Source organism: Mobula hypostoma, chromosome 2 (genome assembly GCF_963921235.1).
Source record: "Mobula hypostoma chromosome 2, sMobHyp1.1, whole genome shotgun sequence".
Classification (NCBI taxonomy): domain Eukaryota; kingdom Metazoa; phylum Chordata; class Chondrichthyes; order Myliobatiformes; family Myliobatidae; genus Mobula; species Mobula hypostoma.
This window is the reverse complement of record NC_086098.1, coordinates 61,360,508-61,378,399: the sequence shown is the minus strand read 5'-3', so window position 1 is coordinate 61,378,399 and position 17,892 is coordinate 61,360,508. Positions and strand designations below refer to the sequence as shown.

Genomic DNA, 17,892 nt, shown 5'->3' with positions numbered 1-17,892 from the left:
GATTGACGGTGGATATGCAATGGCAGGCATTTAAAGGTTGCATGGATGAACTACAACAATTGTTCATCCCAGTTTGGCAAAAGAATAAATCAAGGAAGGTAGTGCACCCGTGGCTGACAAGAGAAATTAGGGATAGTATCAATTCCAAAGAAGTAGCATACAAATTAGCCAGAGAAAGTGGCTCACCTGAGGACTGGGAGAAATTCAGAGTTCAGCAGAGGAGGACAAAGGGCTTAATTAGGAAGGGGAAAAAAGATTATGAGAGAAAACTGGCAGAGAACATAAAAACGGACTGTAAAAGCTTTTATAGATATGTAAAAAGGAAAAGACTGATAAAGACAAATGTAGGTCCCCTGCAAACAGAAACAGGTGAATTGATTATGGGGAGCAAGGACATGGCAGACCAATTGAATAATTACTTTGGTTCTGTCTTCACTAAGGAGGACATAAATAATCTTCCAGAAATAGTAAGGGACAGAGGGTCCAGTGAGATGGAGGAACTGAGCGAAATACATGTTAGTAGGGAAGTGGTGTTAGGTAAATTGAAGGGATTGAAGGCAGATAAATCCCCAGGGCCAGATGGTCTGCATCCCAGAGTGCTTAAGGAAGTGGCCCAAGAAATAGTGGATGCATTAGTGATAATTTTTCAAAACTCGTTAGATTCTGGACTAGTTCCTGAGGATTGGAGGGTGGCTAATGTAACCCCACTTTTTAAAAAAGGAGGGAGAGAGAAACCGGGGAATTATAGGCCGGTTAGCCTAACGTCGGTGGTGGGGAAACTGCTGGAGTCAGTTATCAAGGATGTGATAACAGCACATTTGGAAAGCAGTGAAATGATCGGACAAAGTCAGCATGGATTTGTGAAAGGAAAATCATGTCTGACGAATCTCATAGAATTTTTTGAGGATGTAACTAGTAGAGTGGATAGGGGAGAACCAGTGGATGTGGTATATTTGGATTTTCAAAAGGCTTTTGACAAGGTCCCACACAGGAGATTAGTGTGCAAACTTAAAGCACACGGTATTGGGGGTAAGGTATTGGTGTGGGTGGAGAATTGGTTAGCAGACAGGAAGCAAAGAGTGGGAATAAACGGGACCTTTTCAGAATGGCAGGCGGTGACTAGTGGGGTACCGCAAGGCTCAGTGCTGGGACCCCAGTTGTTTACAATATATATTAATGACTTGGATGAGGGAATTAAATGCAGCATCTCCAAGTTTGCGGATGACACGAAGCTGGGTGGCAGTGTTAGCAGTGAGGAGGATGCTAAGAGGATGCAGGGTGACTTGGATAGGTTGGGTGAGTGGGCAAACTCATGGCAGATGCAATTTAATGTGGATAAATGTGAAGTTATCCACTTTGGTGGCAAAAATAGGAAAACAGATTATTATCTGAATGGTGGCCGATTAGGAAAAGGGGAGGTGCAACGAGACCTGGGTGTCATTATACACCAGTCATTGAAAGTGGGCATGCAGGTACAGCAGGCGGTGAAAAAGGCGAACGGTATGCTGGCATTTATAGCGAGAGGATTCGAGTACAGGAGCAGGGAGGTACTACTGCAGTTGTACAAGGCCTTGGTGAGACCACACCTGGAGTATTGTGTGCAGTTTTGGTCCCCTAATCTGAGGAAAGACATCTTTGCCATAGAGGGAGTACAAAGAAGGTTCACCAGATTGATTCCTGGGATGGCAGGTCTTTCATATGAAGAAAGACTGGATGAACTGGGCTTGTACTCGTTGGAATTTAGAAGATTGAGGGGGGATCTGATTGAAACGTATAAGATCCTAAAGGGATTGGACAGGCTAGATGCGGGAAGATTGTTCCCGATGTTGGGGAGGTCTAGAACGAGGGGTCACAGTTTGAGGATAGAGGGGAAGCCTTTTAGGACCGAGGTTAGGAAAAACTTCTTCACACAGAGAGTGGTGAATCTGTGGAATTCTCTGCCACAGCAAACTGTTGAGGCCAGTTCATTAGCTATGTTTAAAAGGAAGTTAGATATGGCCCTTGTGGCTACAGGGGTCAGGGGGTATGGAGGGAAGGCTGGGTTCTGAGTTGGATGATCAGCCATGATCATAATAAATGGCGGTGCAGGCTCGAAGGGCCGAATGGCCTACTCCTGCACCTATTTTCTATGTTTCTATGTTTCTATGTTTCTATGTTTCTAACTCTTCAAATTGTAAAATTGATGTAACCTGGATTAGGGAACTCAATATTACTTGGGTTGCTTTAAAGACAGGTTTGTCTCCAATGCTGAAGCAGTAATTCTGCAGACTACCTGGATCTCCCATTGGAGATTTGAGATTCCTCCAAAGGTGTTATACAAACCACTTAATCATCCCCCTGCTATATCAAGCATGGCAACAGGTTACCTACACTATACAGGAACTTCATCAGAGTACTGAACCAAAACTTAAAACAAATAGAACACGTGCCATAAAGCACAAACATTTCCTCAATTTCCAAATAAACATTCTGGAATCTGAGGATGTTGAGTTTGGATGGTGCTCTTGAGACGTGTTTTGTAGATGCAAGAATAACGCACCCATGCAGGTGGGAATAGTTTACAACGATTTTTTTGAGATGTCAGAGCTCTGATGAATGGAGTTTACTAGATGGTGGGAGAGGAGTCTTAAATGGTTACAAAAGCTTAAGAGACATGGTATTATTAAGTGTTTTAGAAATTACATAAAGGTGTCCCCCGCTTTTCGAACGTTCGCTTTACGAAACCTGTTACGAAAACAAAATTCAGCGCGCCCCGAGCAGCCGCTCTCCCCCGGATTCTCGCCAGTATTGCTTAAACACGAGCCTGTGAGCAGCCGTTTGCAAGATGAGTTCTATGGTATTGGAAAAGCCTGAAAGAGCTCGTAAGGGTGTTACACTTATGGTAAAAGTAGACATAATTAAGAGTTTTGATCGTGGTGTACGAAGTAAGGACAACTTGAGTTTGGCTTGTGGAAGTTGGCGAAGATGATGTTCAAGAGGTTTTGGCATCCCATCACCAAGAACTGACAGATGAAGAGCTGATGCAATTGGAAGAAAAAAGGATAACAATCGAAACTGACTGAGTAATGATAAAGTACGACTTTAATTTTGAAAGGGTATGTCAGTTTAGGGGATATTTGCAGGATGGTTTGAGTCCTTATTAAAGAACTGTGTGATAGAAAAATACGCGAGGCTCAGCAGTCAAGCAAGCCTTCCACATCAGCCACAGCAGACGACGAACCTCGACCTTCGACATCGAGGCGGGCAGAGATAGAAGATGAGCTGCCTGCTCTAATGGAAACAGGCGACGAGATGACACCCCAGTGTCCCACCACCCCAACCCCCAGGCCACGAACAGATACCAATTCGCGGAGAATGCAAAGGTAGCCAGGAAGCACACAGCACATCTTTAAGAAAAGAGCCGAAATAAACATGCTAATTAATTAGGTGCCACCGACACGTAACTGTCGGCCCAGATCAGAAACGAAGCAATCGGAAATCGGCACTGATCTGGGCCGACAATTACGGGTGGCACCTAATTAATTAGCATGTTTGTTTCTGCTTTTTTCTTAAAGATGTGCTGTGTACCTCCTGGCTACTGCTGGACCCCTGCGTTCTTCGCGGCAATGTATCGGGTCGGTGGCCTGGAGGGTGGGGGGCCACTGCACCACCCAAACTCCGATGACTCAGTATAACACACCATCATCAGTGTGCTCGGCACTGTCCTGATTCCTGTAAGTGATACTACACTGTACATACATTATTTCTACTTTATCGGCTGTGTATTTTTACGTGTTATTTGGTATGATTTGGCAGCTTCACAGCTTAAAGGTTACTGGAGAGCGCTTGCGCGTGTTTTTGCCAACAGCGCTTGTGTGAGATCTTCTGCCGACGGCACTTGCATGACATTTTCGCTCCGGAGAACAGTTTAGTAATGATTGTGGAAAAGTATTTCTACTTTATATAGGCTGTGTATTTATCATATCATTCCTGCTTTTACTATATGTTACTGTTATTTTAGGTTTTATGTGTTATTTGGCATGATTTGGTAGGTTATTTTTGGGTCTGCGAACACTCACAAAATTTTCCCATATAAATAAACGGTAATTGCTTCTTCGCTTTACGACATTTCGGCTTACGAACCATTTCACAGAATGCTCTACCTTCGGATGGCGGGGGAAACCTGTACAAGAGTCTAAGAGGTGGAAATTAATCCCCAAACTGAAACATAGTACAAAGCGCAGTTGTTACTTAGTTGAATGTTTAGCAGAAGCAAACAAGGATCTTGTTATTGTTCAGTGAGACAGGGATTACAAATTTAACATGATTGAAGAATAAAAAGGTGGTATGATTAGTTTTCTAAACAGATTTTTAACAATTGGGATTCCAGGTCATAATCAATGGAAGCAGTATGCATAATCTCACAGAATAAGAGAAGCAGTCTATGATAGAATTAGACAAGGTGGTTTATTTGAAGAACATATACCCAGGCTTGATAACATGGTAATTCAGTATCAACAGGGATTGACCACTGTACAGAGTAGTCACTGAAATTTTCAAAATGGACCAATTAAATAACATGTGCATATTAAGAAAATTAAAACTAAATCATAGTATTTCTCTCTGTAAATAAACACTACCTCATCTATTTAAGTTTAATAGAGTTTTCCAGGTGAAGATTGTAACTTGAGCACCACTCAACTGGATACAAGCTTCCAACAATCTCAAAAGTTTTTTTCCATATTGATTCACTTTATACTCCCACAAGTATTCCAAATTTATAATAAAGATATTGGAATTAGCTTACCTTTTTAAGGGCAAATGTTAACTGTTTACTGCCTACAGTGGTATCAGACAAATGGAGTGTTCCAGACTTTTCTTCCTGTTTCAACCGATCTTCAAGAGTTGTTCTGTACAGTAAAATACACAAAAATGACGATATTGCAGATGTGTTACTGAATCACAAAACCTTTGCTCCTAACATTGCCCAACAACTAATGCTCAATTTTAATTTTCTTTGGGAATTACTGCTTTCTTAAACTGTTGCAGTCCTCAGTGAAGTAACTCTAACAGCCCAATGCAATTTACTACAATGACTGGCTTGTTGAATCATTTCAGAAAACATCATAATCAGACTAGAAAGGATAATATCCTTAACAGTAATTTTATTCTGTTACCGATACCTAGTTCTTATGCAAAATTCATATAATTAGCATATTGAAATAAACCCTTAAACCACCCTCCCCCATACTGTCGTAACATTAGTTCAGTGTGATGGAGAGCACTCGGTTTATGCTGTCTTTAGACACGCACATTCTCTCAAACATTGCCTTGTCATTCTGCTGTCATTGCAGTGAGCGTACACACCCACTGATTTCCATCCACATTGCTACATACAGTCAGACACCCAAGTTTAGTTTAATTCTAAACTGAGCTGCTGCGCTCCGGTTGGCTAATTGGTGCCTTTTCCACCATACATGTGGAATATTCCATTTCTTTAGTAATGGGGATGTGTAAATGTGTGTATGTTGTTTGTACACTGTATTTAAGGTAGGTACTTCTGTTGATTTTGCAATATGATTGTAACTACATTGTGGGGTGCATCACATTTTAATTCATGTGTAGTTTTAAGTTCACTTTGTTGGTAATTAAAGATGGCATGTCCCAGTGCCTTAAAAAAAAACTCTTTGTCCTCAGTAAGGGAGAGAGATAGGGGCTGCAAAGAGTTCACACTGGACAACAAGAAGCATGGAGCTATTATGTTTTGCTGTAGATATATTTTGTAAATATTGGCATTTTTCTTTTCACTAAATTTTGCAAGTTTCATTTTTGACACACCTAATAAACACCCTTGCGGTAAAGTGCTAAGCGACTCCAGCTACTTTTTACTTTGGTCATAACCCTTGTATTTAACATTCATATCATAATTGCAAAGGGACTGAACTACCATCTTGTAGCCTCCTCTTCTGCCATGATGAGGTCACCCTCAGTGGAGGAGTAACACTTTATATTCCGTCCGGGTAGCCTCCAGCCTGATGACATGAATATCCACCTCCTTCTGGTTAACCCCTCCCCCCCAGCCTTTTCTTCTCCACTCTAGCCTCTTACACCTCCTCACCTCCCCGGTGCCCCTCCTCCTTTCCTTTCCCTTATGGTCCACTCCCTCCCATCTCGGATCCCTTCATCTACCTTTCCCATCCAACTTCACCCATTACTTTCTAGCTATCCTTATTCCTCTCCCCCCACCTTTTTATTCCCCCTTCCTTTCCAGCCCTGAAGGAGGGACTTGGCCCAAAACATCGACTGTTTGTTCATTTCTATGGATGTTGCCTGACCTGCGGAGTTTCTCCAGTATTTTGTGTATGTTACCTTGTGTAGAACAGCTATGATGAGGATGACCAACGGTGTTCATCACAGTATGTCATGTCTTCACAAATGCTTCTGTCTCTGTCATTATGGATCAGCTCTGAAAGCAGTGGCTCATGCTGAGACAGACCAACACTGCAGAGGCTACATAAAAGCAACACACATCAAAGTTGCTGGTGAACGCAGCTGGCCAGGCAGCATCTCGAGGAAGAGGTACAGTCGACGTTTCGGGCTGAGACCCTTCGTCAGGACTAACTGAAAGAAGAGCTAGTAAGAGATTTAAAAGTGGGAGGGGGAGGGGGAGATCCAAAATGATAGGAGAAGACAGGAGGGGGAGAGATGGAGCCAAGAGCTGGACAGGTGATTGGCAAAGGGGATATGAGAGGATCATGGGACAGGAGGTCCGGGGAGAAAGACAAGAGGGGGGAATCCAGAGGATGGGCAAGGGGTATAGTCAGAGGGACAGGGAGAAAAAGGAGAGTGAGAGAAAGGATGTGTGTATATAAATAACAGATGGGGTATGAGGGGGAGGTGGGGCATTAGCGGAAGTTAGAGAAGTCAATGTTCATGCCATCAGGTTGGAGGGAACCCAGACGGAATATAAGGTGTTGTTCCTCCAAACTGAGTGTGGCTTCATCTTTACGGTAGAGGAGGTCGTGGATAGACATGTCAGAATGGGAATGGGATGTGGAATTAAAATGTGTGGCCACTGAGAGATCCTGCTTTCTCTGGCAGACAGAGTATAGCCTCTGGCGGTAGCCTCCAACCTGATGGCATGAACATTGATTTCTCCAACTTCCGCTAATGCCCCACCTCCCCCTCGTACCCCATCCGTTATTTATATACACACATTCTTTCTCTCACTCTCCTTTTTCTCCCCCTGTCCCTCTGACTATACCCTTGCCCATTCTCTGGGTTCTTCCCCCCCCGCCCTTTTCCTTCTCCCTGGGCCTCCTGTCCCATGATCCTCTCATACCCCTTTTGCCAATCACCTGTCCAGCTCTTGGCTCCATCCCTCCCCCTCCTGTCTTCTCCTATCATTTTGGATCTCCCCCTCCCTCTCTTAAATCTCTTACTAGCTCTTTCTTCAGTTAGTCCTGACGAAGGTTCTCGGCCTGAAACGTCGATGGTACCTCTTCCCAGAGATGCTGCCTGGCCTGCTGTGTTCACCAGCAACTTTGATGTGCGTTGCTTGAATTTCCAGCATCTGCAGAATTCCTTGTAGAGGCTACATAAAGTCACTTTGCAGTAAAGTCAACTAAGAAACTGATCAACATGGCTTTTTCATCAAACAAAAATTCGTAAGTGTACACTTCCTGTGAGTGTAATGGAACCTTTGAGAAATGAGATCCCTTGCCTTTCAACATGGCAAACAGTTGCCCTTATAGAAGATTGGACTGAAATCAACAAATCAGGAGTGATTAAGTATTTGCGCCCATGTCGTTTAAAACCACATTAATCACACAGAGATAGGGTAGACACTGACGTACCACAATTGAAAGTAGATTACTTGATTTTCTCAAAGTAATTAAAATGGCAAGGGAATTGGCTGGGATCATGATAGTCTACTATAATTTTAATTGTTCATTTCACAAACCTCAAATTACAAAAGCAAATTTTCTTCCAAAGTATCTTCCATGTGCTCATCATTCAAGTCAACAAATTAACTCAAAGTCTTATAGGCAAATTGGCTGCAAGATTTCACAAAGCAAGGGCCAACCATCAGGAAAAGAGATGAAGAACAATTTGTATTTCAACTATTTGTTACTTACCAGGCCATAAGATTTTAACATTGCTTGAACAGATAAAGGGCTAGACTGCTCATCAAAAAATAACATCTGACGAAGCAAGTCATCACAATCCTAACTAACCAGCATAGCCAAAACAATTCAAATAACTTAGCAAAGATGATATTCTTTTAACTACAAAAAGTACTCAAATGCAACTTTTAAATGAGAGAATTTTTGTCTACTTGTCCCATACCTGGGAAAGGGAGATTAGAAGGGAGATTAACATGCTTCACAGGAAAATGGTTAGGCTTTAAAATCTTGGCCTATTCAATAGGATCCTTGTTAACTTGTATTCCAAGTCAGCCACTCTTCCCAACTCCAAAACTTTACTATTGACTCATAAAGTACTATAATCATATTCAACTATTAAATGAACAAATCTAATTTTCTCATGTGGGTTTCAATTAAATGTCTTCATTTCTTTTTCTGCATATTCTGCTTGACCTGCTGAGTGTTTCCAGTATTTTGTTTTTATTTCAGGTTTTCAATAGTTGCAGCTATTTGATATTTACGTCCAATTTTGTGACACACTCCCCTACTTTGTCACTCAAATCTAGTTATCCTGGACACCCACAATTAAATAAAATTTCAACCAACCCTATCAATTTCTTTCAAAGTTCTAAAATCAAATTTCTATAACTTTCCATATTCCAATGATTACACCGGACAACAAAGATTTTGCTGCCTGAATACCTTTAGGTGCATCTTATGAATTTTGGGCTATTGATCATGAAAATCACCATGAAATTTTCCTCTCATACACTATTTTTAATAAACTTATGTTTATTATTTCAATTCATAATTCAAATCAATTAAAATGTTGCCTACAATGTAAGCTGGAAAGTTTCCTATCTTGTCCAGGCATGCTTGGGCATGCTTAGGCTGCACGGCTGCTGCATGGCAGGACAGGTTTTAGTAATAATTATTGGGTTCAGGACTATAAGGATGGAATTTACTATCACCAGGCACAAAAATTTCTATGAATGATTTTAATATTTGAGACAGATGCTTCCCAGAATAACTGATGCCGAGATTAAGGAAAGCATTTTTGTTGGTCCACAAATCAAACAGGTCATCAATGACAAGCAATTTGAAGAATTTCTAGTGGGACCGGAGAAAAATCACATGGAAGGCATTTAAGAAAGCTGTTGAAATTTTTCTCGGCATCTACAGAGCACCAAACTACATGCAGCTGGTTGAAAGCATGTTTCAAGCATATAAAACCATGAAATGCAACATGTCACTAAAGATTCATTTTCTGCATTCCCATTTAGATTTCTTCCCTGCAAATCTTGGTGCCGTCAGTGACGAGCATGGTGAAAGGTTTCACCAGGACATTGCGGTCATGGAGAAAAGATACCAGGGCAACTGGAATCCATCAATGCTGGTGAATTATGGTTGGACACTTAAGTGAGAAGCCTTAGACACTGAGTAAAAATGAAAATCATTAACAAAATATTTTTAACTTAGTTGAATTATTGCAAAGCATCAGCATCATTATGCAATTAAACACAATATATACAATAAAAGTTAATTTGTTTCTCCAAATTCCTACGTGATGCAAGTAGTCTGAAATTATACTTGTGTTCATCTTCAAGCAGTCTATCATAAACAAAAGAAATTCTGAGGAAGCAACACTTTTGAAAAAATTTGTTGTCCAGTGTTACCAAGAAAGGTTATGTAACCTCTCCTCGATATAACCCCAGTAACATTCTACCAAATTTCATAAATTGAATACCAGAGAAATGGGTATTATACATGCCATCAGAAAGGTCAAAGTTATTTAGTGAAATAGACGCAATACTCACTTGAGCAGCTTTTGTTTACGGGCAGTGTCTTGAAAACTTCTGAACTCTTCTCCAGCTTTGATCTCGAAGAATTTTGGTTTTGAATGAACTTGCTGATTACTTTCCATTAGTCTCAATTTTTGTTCTTTGCGCAATAGTTTGTGCTGTTTTTGGACCTCTTCAACCCAGCCACGGTCATCATCAGAACTTTCAGAGCTATCTGTATCACTGGGTTTTCCTTCCAGCTCTTCCTCTTCCTATAACATATAACACCACAATGAAACTTCTGAAAACGTCCAAGATGATTATTCTTATTCTTTAAAGAATTGGCACAATTACTGTAATTGTGAATAATTAGTTGTATTCACAGATTTCAACTGATAGAGGATGGGGACAATTACATTCAACACAGGTCAGTGCTTCGATTTTCTAGATATAAATTTAATTGTGTATTCTAAAGAATATTTAATAGAATACAAGGTACTCAGTTTGGAATGTGCTTCCTCAAAAGGAGAGTTCAAATAGTTATTGAATGATCTAAAAAGGAGATAAATCGGTACTTAATACAGGGTTAAAGCTACTGTTGGCAAATGGCATTGATATTATATTTGAACAAACCATGATGTTATTAACTGGCAGAACAGGCTTGGGGACAGGTTGCTACTCCCACTTCTAACTCATATGTTTGTAGATTAATGATTTTATTTTTAATAATTTCAAATCTTGCATACAGTACATGTTGGTAGCAACCCTGGAAAATATAACCTAATAACAAGAAGTACAAAGTAACATTTTATTCGAAAGAATGATAAAAAGGCAATACGATTTTAAGGGCATAATTCAAAAAGGAGAAGAACAGAAAACTAGGCTACTGCATGAATGAATTGAAGGCAGCAGGTTAGACTAAGAAAGCATTATTAAAACCATACTAATTCATAAGCTCATATTATAAGTAAAGGGTACAAAAGTAAGGTACGTATGAAGAGCATTGGTTTCACTGCAACTGAAGTACTTTATCCATTCCCCTCCTCCACACTTCAAGAATGACACAAACACTTTGGACAGGGCACACAAAAGATTTTCCTGAATGATCCCATGAATAATGGAGTCATATTATAGGAAAAGACTTGGAAAAATAGCAGTTTTCCCTAGAGCAGTGAAGTTTGAAAGAAATAAAATCAGGTATTCAAAAGAATAGCAGGTCTGAACAGAAACAAACAGGAAGATACTATTCCAACTGGAAAGGCTGAGAACTAAAGGACACAGATTTAAGTGGCTGGAAGTAAGAACCTAAGGTAGTTTATGGAATATACACTATATGCAGTGTGTAATCAGCATCTGGAACATATTAAGGGATAGTGGAGACAAATTCAACAGTGACTTTGAAAAGAAATTGAATGAGCACCAAAGGAAAAATAGCAAGGGCCATAAAGAATGTATAGGGCAGTGATACCACCTTTATTACTCTTGCTGAGAGACGGCACAGGATCGATGACTAAATAGCTTCCTTCAGTGCAGGACATATTTGTAATCATAAATATTTCTGTGCTTTTGCTCAAAAAGCTGACGTTTTTCTCCCTCTTTATAGTTTAATAATTGGTGAATTGATAACACATTCCCCATCTCCATTTAAACGCAAACAACAGGAATTCTGCAGAAGCTGGAAATTCAAGCAACACACATAAAAGTTGCTGGTAAACGCAGCAGGCCAGGCAGCATCTCTAGGAAGAGGTGCAGTCGACATTTCAGGCCGAGACCCTTCGTCAGGACTACCTGAAGGAAGAGTGAGTAAGGGATTTGAAAGTTGGAGGGGGAGGGGGAGATCGAAAATGATAGGAGAAGACAGGAGAGGGAGGGGGAGATCAAAAATGATAGGAGAAGACAGGAGGGGGAGGGATGGAGCCAAGAGCTGGACAGGTGATAAGTAAAAGGGATACGAGAGGATCATGGGACAGGAGGTCCGGGAAGAAAGACGGGGGGTGGGGGGGGACCCAGAGGATGGGCAATTACATTACTTATTTTTATACACACATTCTTTCTCTCACTCTCCTTTTTCTCCCTCTGTCCCTCTGAATATACCCCTTGCCTATCCTCTGCCCCGTCTTTCTTCCCGGACCTCCTGTCCCATGATCCTCTCGTATCCCTTTTGCCTATCACCTGTCCAGCTCTTGGCTCCATCCCTCCCCCTCCTGTCTTCTCCTATCATTTTGGATCTCCCCCTTCCCCTCCAACTTTCAAATCCCTTACTCACTCTTCCTTCAGTTAGTCCTGACGAAGGGTCTCGGCCTGAAACGTCGACTGCACCTCTTCCTAGAGATGCTGCCTGGCCTGCTGCGTTCACCAGCAACTATTATGTGTGTTGCCCCATCTCCATTCAAGGCTTTTTTGAATTTAACCCAATAACAAAAAATCCTTCAGCATTTTTTGAATTTAACCCAATAACAAAAACTCATCTTTGAATATCAAATAAATGCAAGATTTAAAAATTGTCTGCTGTCTGGACAGTAAATCTAACTTATTAACTAGTCAGAGTAACCCTGCTTAACAAAATATATTCGTATCGCAAGAATATAGTTTTAAATACAAAAGTCATAAATATATGCAAAGCAACACACAAAAAAGTTGCTGGTGAACGCAGCAGGCCAGGCAGCATCTCTAGGAAGAGGTACAGTCAACGTCTCGGGCGTCCTGACAAAGGGTCTCAGCCCAAAACATCGACTGTACCTCTTCCTAGAGATGCTGCTTGGCCTGCTGCGTTCACCAGCAACTTTTTTGTGTGTTGCTTGAAATTCCACCATCTGCAGATTTCCTCGTGTTTGCGAATATATGCAAAGCAACTTAATTTCAGATAAATTAAAACATGTCAAAATTTGAAGTAATTACCAAGTTTTTTTTAAAAAACCAATGTATTTGTACTAATTAATGTATGTTAGATAAAGACAATTTTTTGCACCTTCGGACTTTCAGAAAAACATTGCTGATTTCACATAATTATAACTGATAACAAGCAGGTTTTCAACTGTACTGATACTCAGCAATGTATTTTCATTTCAAAAAAGAATGAAATTTTTGCCTCAGAATAAAACCTCTGTCCCAGTCACCTCCCATAATGCAGTTTTATCACTGCAACCATTTAAAGGCTTGCTTTAACGTACTTTTAGAGCTCTTTAGCACAAGGTATTGCCCTTATTTCAATCAATGCATTACCTGCACTGTCTCCATTTGCTCCTGTAGCCGCTTAAGTTTTTTCTTTCTTTTTTCTGAGGCTTTGGACACAATTGGATTTATGAGCCTGAATTCTTCACTGGTTTCATCCACTTGAAAGTCTGGATTTTCAAACATGACTGTGAATCGTTCATCTCGCAGAATGTTGGATAGATTCTAACAATAAAAAGGGGGAAAGATAGAGTTTTTCTTGCAAACCATAACACATCATTTAATTTAAAAAGTAAAAGACAAATCTATATATATTTATATTGCTGGAAAATAAATCAGCATTCCCCATGCTGTTTAAAATCATGTATCAAAATAACAAATTGATTCACCAGCTTGAAAAATCATCAAATAGAAATGACAAAGAGTGTACTGTGAAGTTAATTATGTAATTTCTTTCAAATTATTGCCCCTGTTTTGCTGATCAGATATGTCTGTTCCTTACTATTTAGCTGAAATCAGAAACAGATCATTTTCCATGTTACCACAGTTGCCAAACTTTTACCTTTCTGTTTGAAGGACATGTTGCACATAAAGGCGTTCTATGGTTTCCATATATTTGTTCAAATTTAACCTAAGATTCATGTACTCAAAATATTTGAATTATAAATCCACGTATGAATTCAGGAAGTCATCACTGAAATTCAATATTCAACAGGACTACAGTTCAGTTTGTAAAACAGACCTCATTCTTTCAACTTTAAGAGACAATCACACACTTTAGAAGTAACTGCAAATTACTTGTTCTGCTTACTTATGTAGGGAGAATTTTGAAATGTAGGAAGCTCTTTGAAGGATGGCATATTTATTGAGGTTAATTGCTAATCACATTATTGAATAGGTAACACATGATTCTCTTCACACAAGTAATAATGCATGCCAACTGATAATTGAAAACCATTAAAACTTTTACATTTAAAAAGGATGATCTACCAGTTCACTGAAAACTTACTCTGTAGTCTTTTGCTCAGTTCCTACTGTATTTGCATGAATCTGAAATTTACCAGGGATTGAAACATTTAACCTGGTAGGTCAGTGAGCCTTATGAAATTATTGGACAGGCAGGAACTGATTAGGATAGTTAGCATGGCCTTGGGAAAGGGAAAGCTTGCTCACTAATTTTATTTATTTTTTTGGGGGGAGGTCACAAAGGAGATTGATGAAGGCAGGATGATAGTGCGATATGTACTATAGTATGCCATTTGACTACTTCCTGCATTCAGCATCCAATTGTTCAGAAACCTTGATGGTTGGCATCTGGTTAACCAGGCGCTACTTGCTGCACTCCCTTCAAACTTATCAGGATGGGAGTTCTCATTCTGGGAAAATGAAAATCAAGTTAAATTCAATTAGGGTGCTAGATTGTTAGATAGAACAATATCCAGTAGTCCAGGAAATCTAGCAGTTCAGCACCAAAATCCCAAGCTTGTTGCATTATGGTATTTAATATATCGCGTTAAAACATCTGCCCTAGCTGGATCTACTACCTTACTTGTTAATCTATTTTCCCAATCCACATTTGCCCCTCCTTCCTTCCACCACAGCAACTGCCTGTAAAGTTTTAGACAATTGTTTCAGATCCAGATGGCAATACTAAACTTGAAAAATTGCCACAATATTTGGACAAGGTTTAAACAAAAAGAGAATTTTGCCTCGCGAAATCATTCAAACTAAAAGAAACAGAGACAGACATAAGCAGAAACCAAGTGGAGCAGTGCCTGAACTTAGAAGTTTCTTTTGCCCAGTTAGATCCTCCAAGGACATCAGCTGGAATATTCTCTGCAGCTGTCAAATTCTGATACACCATTTTAACATGAAGTTGAAAAAACAAGACTGAAGATCTCAGAACAAGATTGCTTTATCAGAAGGTTACGAGGGACTGCTGTGTATTCTATTTCACAGGGACAGGTCTCATTCCCATCTCCCTTGACACAAGAGGTTTTAAAATCCACTTGGACTAGATGGTAGCATTGGGCAAGAGAAAAGACAACATCTGTTTTATGATCAATTTGTCATGGTACACAGAGATGGCAATCTTATCCCAGTTCTGCCCCTGACCCAGAACACCAAGCAGTGAAGTGCCAATTGCTCTACCTTCCACAGGACTTCTCCACCATCATCCTGAATGCAGTCTACATCTCACATCCAGCAGATACCAAGTGAGCACTTGAGGAACTAAGTGCTGTGACAAACAAAAATGAAACAACATAATCCAATCCTTTTAACATAACAGCAGGAAGATTTAATTAAGCTAGCCTAAAGAGAATTTAAGAGAGCTAGGCAGAAAGCTGAATAGTAGGACCTCCAGGGTAGTAATTTCTGGATTGCTACCTGTGCCTCGTGCCAGTGAGAGTAGACACAGGATGATTTGGCAGATAAATGCATGGTTCTAAAGTTGATGCAAGGGGCAGGGCTTAAGGTTCTTGGATCATTGGGATCTCTTCTGGGGAGGCATGACCCATGGGTTGAAGAGTTGCACCTGAACCCAAGGGGGACCAATATTCTTGAGGGCAGGTTTGTTGGAGCTGTTTGAGAGGGTTTAAACTAATTTGGCTGAGAGGAGGGAACTGGAGTGAAGGGACTCAGGATAGGAGGGACAGTTTAAAAAAAAAATCAAGGACAGTGTCCAGTCAAACCGTCAGGAAGGGCAGGCAGATGACAGAACAAAATTGCAGCCAGCAGGGGTGAGTATCAGTGCATGAGGGATGCAGAATAAAAAAGGATAGCAAATACAGTACACAACTTGCTATATCTCAATATACAGAGTAAAAGAAATAAGGTGGATGATCTGAATCATGGCTGAAGAATGGTTGTAATTGGGAGCTGAACGTCCAAGGTTACACGTTGTATCGGAGGTATAGGAAGGTAGGTAGAGTGGGTGGCGTGGCTGGGCTGGTAAAGAATGGTAAAAAAAAATCAGTAGAAAGATGTGACATAGGATCAGATGTTGAATCCTTGTGAGTTGAGTTAAGAAACTGCAAGGGTAAAGGACCCTGATGGCAATTATATACAGGTCTCCCAACAGTAGCTGGGATGTGAACCACAGATTACAACGGGAAATAGAACAGTTGTGTCAAAAGGGCATGGTTATGATACTCATGGGAGATTTTAAACTTGCAGGTCGATTAGGATAATCAGGTTGGTAATGGATCTCAATAGAGTTGGTATGTTAAATGCCTATTAGGTGGCTTTTTAGAGCAGTTTGTCGTTCAGCCTACTGGGGGATCAGCTATACTGGATTGGGCGTTGTGCAATGAACTGAAAGTGATCAGGGAGCTTAAAATAAAAATCCCTTAAGAGGCAGTGATCACAATATGATTGAGTTCAACTTGAAATTAGACAGGGAGAAAGTAAAGTCTGACATAGCAGTATTTCAGTGGAGTAAAGGAAATTACAAAGCAAATTGGAAAGAGATGCTGGCAACAATGACAGCGCAGCAACAATGGCGTGAGTCTCTGGGAAAAATGAGGAAGGTGCAGGATAGATGTATTCCAAAAATGAAGAAACACTCAATGGCCAAATAGTACAATCTTGGCTGATAAGGGAAGTCAAAGCTAATATAAAAGCAAAAGAGAGGGCATACAACAAAGCAAAAATTAGCAGGATAAAGGATTAGGAAGCTTTTAAAAAAACTACAGAAAGCAAATAAAAGAATCATTAGGTAGAAAAAAATGAAAAATGAAAGCAAGCTAGCAAACAATATCAAGGAGGACAGTAAAAGCTTTTTCAAGTACATAAAAAAAAATAAAAGAGCTATGACAGTGGATATAGGACCGCTAGAAAATGAGGCTGGAGGAATAACAACAGGGGCCAAGGAAATGGCAGATGAACTACACTGAGTATTTTGCATCTGTCTTCGACATGGAAGACACTAGCAGTGTGCCAAACATCCCTAGGGTTCTGAAAGAGGTAGAGGTCAAGACTGTGGAGGCATTAGTAATGATCCTTCAAAAATCACTGGACTCTGCCATGATGCCAGAGGACTGGAAAATTGCAAATGTCACTCCACTCTTTAAGAAAGGAGGAAGGCAGCAGAAAGGAAATTATAGACCAGTTAGCCTGATTTCAGTGGTTGGGAAGATGTTGGAGTCAATTGTTAAGGATGAGACTATGGAATACTTGGTGACACAGGACAAGATAGGACAAAGTCAGCATAGTTTCCTTAAGATGAACCTGTTGGCATTCAAATAGGATAGATGAAGGAAATGCAGTGGATGTTCTATATTTGGATTTTCAGAAGGCCTTTGACAAGGTGCCACACATTGGGCTGCTTACCAAGTTAAGAGCCCATGGTATTACAGGAAAGTTACTGGCATGGTTAGAGCATCAGCTGATTGCTAGTGCCAGTGACTAGTGGTGTTCCACAGGGGTCGGTGTTGGGACCACTTCTTTTTATGCTGTACATCAATGATTTAAATGATGGAATAGGTGGCTTTGTTGCCAACTTTGCAGATAATGTGAAGATTGGTGGAGGGGCAGGTCGTGTTGAGGAAACACGAAGGCTGCAGAAGGACTTGGACAGATTAGGAGAATGGGCAAGAAAGTGGCAAATGAAATACAATGTTGGAAAATGCATGGTCATGCACTTTGATAGAAGAAATAAATGTGCAGAGTATTTTCTAAACTGAGAGAATAAAAAACAAAACTCCTTATGGAGAACACCCGAAGGGTTCACTTGCAAGTAGAGTCGGTGGTGAGGAAGGCAAATGCAATGTTAGCATTCATTTCAAGAGGTCTAGAATACAAGAGCAGGGATG

General features: G+C 40.4%; 2 protein-coding genes across 9 annotated transcripts in view; one reads left to right on the top strand and one right to left on the bottom strand.

Annotated features, from left to right (window-relative positions):
• nol10 (nucleolar protein 10) overlaps positions 1-17,892 on the bottom strand; it is a 126,803-nt gene that overhangs the window by 9,302 nt on the left and 99,609 nt on the right. The window contains exons 18-20 of the mRNA XM_063037585.1: positions 13,130-13,303; positions 9,944-10,179; positions 4,787-4,889 (exon numbers count right to left, since the gene is read on the bottom strand). Coding sequence (XP_062893655.1) covers positions 4,787-4,889; positions 9,944-10,179; positions 13,130-13,303 — 513 coding nt within the window. The remainder of the gene's footprint in view (positions 1-4,786; positions 4,890-9,943; positions 10,180-13,129; positions 13,304-17,892) is intronic.
• Positions 1-17,892, top strand: part of LOC134340420 (hippocalcin-like protein 1) — a 116,678-nt gene that overhangs the window by 86,404 nt on the left and 12,382 nt on the right. For 4 of the 8 annotated variants that reach the window (XM_063037660.1, XM_063037654.1, XM_063037643.1 and 1 more), the window contains one exon: positions 9,410-9,926. The exons of 2 other annotated variants lie outside the window; for them this stretch is intronic. In XM_063037660.1, coding sequence (XP_062893730.1) covers positions 9,410-9,526 — 117 coding nt within the window. In that variant the 3' untranslated portion in view covers positions 9,527-9,926. Of the gene's footprint in view, positions 1-9,409; positions 9,927-17,892 lie in introns of those variants that run through there. 2 more of the 8 variants (XR_010016555.1, XM_063037635.1) reach the window with 2 other exon arrangements.